At 40.8% G+C, this 6,000-nt stretch overlaps 1 protein-coding gene across 1 annotated transcript; it reads left to right on the plus strand.

Annotated features, from left to right (window-relative positions):
- Positions 1-1,364: 1,364 nt before the first annotated feature.
- On the plus strand, positions 1,365-5,084 carry LOC115736654 (eugenol synthase 1-like). The gene is made up of 5 exons (XM_030668454.2): positions 1,365-1,602; positions 1,891-2,025; positions 3,353-3,581; positions 4,272-4,475; positions 4,717-5,084. The coding sequence occupies exons 1-5, from the start codon at positions 1,405-1,407 to the stop codon at positions 4,917-4,919; spliced, it is 969 nt and encodes a 322-aa protein (XP_030524314.2). The 5' UTR covers positions 1,365-1,404; the 3' UTR covers positions 4,920-5,084.
- Positions 5,085-6,000: the final 916 nt, after the last annotated feature.

Genomic DNA, 6,000 nt, shown 5'->3' on the forward strand with positions numbered 1-6,000 from the left:
GTCTCGTCGGCCCTTGCCCGGGGCCGGAACCACCGTTGGCCCTTCGGCAATGGGTAGTGGCGGTAGCGGGGCCTCATGAGGCCCCGCCTTTTTTTTTTTTTTTCAAGTATAGTTGTTTTTCTTTTCAAATAAATTTCTAGCTTTTTTCAATTTTTAACTTAATATAAATAGATTTCAAAAAATAAAATAATTAAAAATGTCACATATGATAAGGAAATTAATTTAAAAATGCCACGTTAGCATTTTCCATTTGATAAATTGACGGTATTAATAAAAGAACTTGATTAAACCAATTTGATATGTGTTAGGACTTGATTGCATTTTTTTACAAATTTTAGGACTCAATTGCACTTTCGTGATAAGTTTAAGAATTTTTAGTGAATATATCCCTAGTATTTATATTTAGGGCCCCGGTCGCCCTCATGCGAAAACTCAAGTGAAAGGAAACAGAGTTCGTAAACAAGGGGAAGGTGCACCCAAAAAAAAAAGCGAGGGAAAAATTATAAAAAAGTTCTAAACTTATTATAATTATGTCAATTTAGTCATTAATCTAATTTTTTTTGTCATTTGAGTCTTAAACCTTTTTCATTCCCGTCGATTCAATCCATTCATTTAATTTTGGCATGAAATTACCGACGTGGACAACGGCCTTTTCACGTGTCGACGCAAGTGCTGACATAGACAATTTCATTATTATTATTATTATTATTCATTTTTTTTCTCGTGGCTGGCGATGTCGTCGGCGACCCTTGCCCTCGTCGGATCTAGTGAGGTCGGGCCTCACCCATGGTTGACGAGGATGAGGATCGCCTGCCCAGTCACCGGCGAGGGCGAGGGCGAGGGCAAGGTCAACCTCACTTAGCAACCGTGAGGTTCAAAAAGAAAAAACACATAAGAAAAGGAAAAAAAAAGAGGGAAAAAATCATAATGAAAATTATAAAAGTTATTATGCCGGTGTCATGTGGCGTCATGTAGGATGACTAGCGTCCTCGTCGGCGACTTTCGGTCATTTTTTGATAGGATAGGCTGAATTGAAACAAATGCGGAATGTTTAGGACTCAACCGGCTAAAAAAAATGAAATTGTTATCGATATTTAAATTGTTTTCCATCGATTAATCATTTCAAACGGTACAAATTATCACTTTTAAGAAAGGAAATTCAAAATGATTTATTTTTCGATGGACAAATGATCCCTTTCCTTTAATCACGAGACCAACTTTGTCATATGAGATAGATTTTTTTCAAAGGTACATGTCCATTTTGTGGTAGATATTGGCTTTTGATACGGCCGACAGGGAGAAAGAGCCCCCACCTGTCCCTGGCATACAAAATTCAGAGCACCCAAGGCAATCGAACCGGCGAGCCAAATAAGAGAGGAGAAGACGAAGAGTTGGGGGGCAAAAATGGAAAGCGAGGCAGAAAAGAGCAGGATCCTCATCTTTGGCGGCACCGGGTACATCGGCAAGCACATGGTGAGAGCGAGCGTCTCTTTGGGCCACCCGACCTCCGTTTACGTCTGCCCCGCCGCCGCGCCCCGAACCCGAACTTTGAGCCTCGACCTCCGTCGCGAGTTCCGCTCTGCGGGCGTCCGCATTATCGAAGTACGCTCACATCTTTCTTTCTCTCTCGTGCGATAGGATCCCGACCGGACTCGTTTTCTTTTTTTTTCCATTGAAGAGGTAATGTAACGACCGTGTAGATTCGACGCGCACACGACTGTTGACAAAGGTTATGTTTTTTGACCGTCGTGCTGTACGTTATGGATATCAATCACCTGCAACATTTTTACGATCCATCGATCGGGAGACTGGTTTGGAGGAACGGGAACGAAGCAAAACCGGCCATTAAAGCATGTGCTAACATTCCACTTTGTTGTGGCAATGAAACAGGGAGAGCTAGAGGAGCATGAGAAGATGGTGGCGGCGCTGAAGGAGGCGGACATAGTCATCTCCGCTCTTGCGTACCCTCAAGTGCCCGACCAGCTCAAGATCATAGACGCCATCGTCGCCGCCGGCAACATCAAGGTAAGTTATCTCTCGCCGGTCTAGTAAATCGGCCGTTTGATCTCTCTCTCTCTCTCTCTTTTTTTTTTTCCACGGAGAGGTTCTTTCTCTCTTCTTTCTCAAAGCCGAATTCACCCGGTTCAACCCCAAACTAATACACATGTGATAAATTTACCTTAAACTAAATTTTTTAATCACAAAAACCTCCAAATAGGTATTTATATGATAAATTTATCCCAAATTAATTTTTTTACCACAAAAAACCTTAATTAAGTTTACCTATGAAAAATTTGCAACAAATTAATTTTTTTGATTACGAAAGACCCATAACTAGTACACTCGTGATAAATTTACCCCAAATTAATTTTTTAACAATCAAAAATCCTAAACTGGTATGGTTGTGACAAATTTACCCTCTGTTAGTAGTCGTTAAATTGGACTAATACCACGAATGACTCCAAACCGATACATTTGTGACAAATAGAGGGTAAAAAATATAAATCGGTACACCCATTAAGCGCCACGTGTCATCCAACTCACCAATTTGATTGTAAAATGAATTTTTGGTGGTAAAAAAAATTAGTTTGGGGTAAATTTATCATAGATATATCTGTTTGTGATTTTTGGTGGTAAAAAAATTTAATTTGGGATAAATTTGTTATAAGTGTACCTCTCGGGGTGTTTGGTGGTTAAAAAAATTAGTTTGGAATAAATTTGGCCACATGTATATTAATTTGGAGCGTTTCATGCTATTAATTCATAATTATACTAGAGAGCTCTAGATTTCTTAAGTACATATTTTGGGGGTTCGATCCAAGAGGCTATACTTTCTTGCATTCAAAACCATGGTCCAAAATTATTCGTGAAAATAATGTGTCAGCTTGGCTTACCCGCCTTTAGTGCCATTATAAATATAGTCAGCCGTATGGAGTCTCGTCTTTGACGTCATGTAATGAATGTTCTACTCTGGTACTTCCTATGCATCCAAATATTGGCATTAGGTTAGGTACAAATTGAGGAAAACGATGAGATAGAATAATCAGATCAAATACTTGAAGTTTAGTTATAAAGTCTATGGGGATCGACTGACCTTTCAATTCGATAGATTCCCATGGACGTTGTCATATGTTGGAATCGGTCAAATCATAAGGTACCGATGAAATTCTAGGGGTTAATTGCATAACCTACCTCGTCTGGTTGCTTATTAGGATGACCCGATAACAGAAATTTTATATCTCACTCTCATTCTCAAACTAGATTATTATTATTATTATTATTATTATTATTATTATTATTATAAATGACAAATTTTCCTTCCTATCATTATTGTGATTATTTTTTGGGCCAGAGGTTTTTGCCGTCTGATTTCGGGTGTGAGGAGGATAAAATAACGCCACTCCCTCCATTCCAAGAATGCTTGGAAATGAAGAGGAAGATTAGGAGGGCCACTGAGGCTGCAGGCATTCCTTTCACCTTCGTAGCGGCAAACTGCTTTGCCGCATACTTCGTCAATATTCTCCTCCATCCGCACGACCTCCATGGTGAAATTGTTGTCTACGGCAATGGTGAAGCCAACGGTATATACTCTCTCTCTCTCTTTGAAAGGCCAGAACGGTTAAATCTTTATTGGTCAAGGCCGACCTCGCCGAGACAATTAAATATGATCTGGGCGAGGCCGAGCCTCGCTACTGGCCCTCGCGTCTAGCTGTTAACCAATATGGGGATCGACTGAAGGAAGAAGAAGGGGAAAAAAGAAGAAGAAAAAAGGCAAAAATATAAATAATAAATAACTTGAAACCTATTAAAACATTATAAAAACTGCCTCGTTAGTGTCAGCAACGCCACGTCATCTTCGACCGGTTAAAGTTGGTCGGATGGACTAAATTAGCACAAATACAAAAAGGTTTATGATTCGATTGGTAAAATAAAAAAAAGAATTTGAATTGACACAATTATAATAAATTTATGATTTCTTTAATAACTTTCTCCAAAGAATGTCGTTCTAACTTTTTTGCTTTGGTAATGTTGTCCCTGAACATTGTTTATCTGTGAACCATATTTTTATCCCCATTAGTTTTTCCGTTAAGAAATCGTCGAAAAAGTTTAGAGATTTTCCCGCCATTATACTATTTATTTTCCAACTTTAAGTATGATTGGCGTATGTGTGTGTACATACATACATACATACATAGACACACTTAAAGTTGAAGATTATATTTTCCATCACGTTGCTCATGTGACGACTTGAAGATTATATTTGGTGTTAGCCGTGCTTAATTACGAGGAAGACGTAGGGAAGTACACGATCAAGGTGGCAAATGATCCGAGAGCGCGCAATCGGGTCGTCACTTATCGCCCCGAACCCAACATAATTTCTCAGAACCGACTGATTTCGCTGTGGGAGGAGAAAACGGGTCGGAGCTTCAAGAGAGTCTACGTCCCCGAGGAAGATCTGGTCAAGCTGTCCCAAAGTAAGTCCGAAATTTTATCAAAATGTCGCTAACTATTTGATATTCCCTCGGCGCCCCCCGGCATTGTGCATCAATTGCGATAACGTCCTTGCATTCATCTTAATTAGTCGCGATACCCCCCCGGCAATTTCTTGAAAAACATCGTCGCCGCCCCCGACATCGGCCTAGGCATGATTTTTTTTTTTTCGAATTGATTCAAGAGAAGTTGCTGACACTTTGCGGTTTTATGTCCTGTGTTAAGCTCTGCCACCTCCAGACAACATACCTGTCTCCATACTTCACTCCATATTCGTCAAGGGAGATCTGATGAGCTACGACATAAATGAAGACGACCTCGAGGCTTCGAGATTATACCCGGAAATGCAGGACACCACCATTGATCAGCTCCTCGATGTCTTCCTCGCAGATCCTCCAGAGCCACCAGCCATGGCTGCTTTCAAATGAGATGATTCCCATAAGGTCGAGCTCCAGCAGTTAGCTGGAGCACAAGGTGCTGAACTACAACCAAAGCATTGCTTTTCTTTGTTTCCCTTCGTTTTTTTTTTTTTTTTTGGTCAGTTGAGACTCGGTCCCGTTGTTCCGAGCCCTGCTGTTTCTGTCCGTTGTATGGAGGAATAACAGTTTTTCGCGCGCAGCGCTAGGATGATTAGATAATGTCAGCTCGTGACAAGCCACTAGAACAACCTAAAAGAACCACTGCTCACTTTTCTCGTAATATCTCCTCTGAGAGACATCCTAAGCCGTTTGCGGAACATCGAACCGTATACATTCGGAAAAAAAGACGTATTGCTATAGGTACGCGAACAAGACTTGGCATGGAGTTTGCTTATTACAGTGAGCCGGCCGAAGAATTTCCAGGAGGTGAGAAGCAAAAGCTTTCCGTGGCGACAAAAGTTCAAGAGGCCTGTTAGTCGTTCAACATGTGAAAAGGCACTGAAAAACAGGAAGACATGAGAACGAGGGGTTCGCAGTTGATCCATTCGGACCAAAAAAACCAGATCTGAAGCCATTTAATCTCCTACAAAGCTGCAACTTTTTCAAGGTCATGTCTCGTTATGCTCTAAATATTGTAGTGAAGAATGCATTGTAGTTGAACTGAAGTGAAGCATCTGACATGGAGAAATATAGACTGGTGGTGAAACTACTAGTGGGCATTGATCTGTTAGAAGCTGCAAATGGGATGGCAACTAGGAATGAAGTATCCCGTCCTAAAGTCCGGCTTAGTAGAGGAAGGATGTGTGAAATAGGATATTTTCGAAGTTGTGGAAGCATCAGTAAAAACCCACTCGAGAAACTCCCCGGCAAATCTACGTAGTGAAGGAAACAAAATTCGAGAGTGATTCGGAAGTGATTACCAGAGAGTGAATAGAGAAAATGTTCCCGGCCGTTGGAAAATAAGGCCTCTGCGGATAGACATGAGTAAATGAGCAAGAAAGTTCGAAGGCATGGATTGGAACCAGACAGGAAGGATGAACACGTATAGATTGGGGCTAGTCATCGTAGTTGAAAAGAAGAGCCTTAGACG

Source organism: Rhodamnia argentea, chromosome 8 (genome assembly GCF_020921035.1).
Source record: "Rhodamnia argentea isolate NSW1041297 chromosome 8, ASM2092103v1, whole genome shotgun sequence".
In the NCBI taxonomy this organism is placed as follows: domain Eukaryota; kingdom Viridiplantae; phylum Streptophyta; class Magnoliopsida; order Myrtales; family Myrtaceae; genus Rhodamnia; species Rhodamnia argentea.

Coding starts and splice junctions, on each gene's coding strand:
- LOC115736654 (XM_030668454.2), top strand. CDS start 1,405: ATGGAAAGCGAGGCAGAAAAGAGCAGGATCCTCATCTTTGGCGGCACC. Junction 2,026..3,352: donor TCGCCGCCGGCAACATCAAG/GTAAGTTATCTC, acceptor TTTTTGGGCCAG/AGGTTTTTGCCGTCTGATTT. Junction 3,582..4,271: donor CGGCAATGGTGAAGCCAACG/GTATATACTCTC, acceptor ATTTGGTGTTAG/CCGTGCTTAATTACGAGGAA.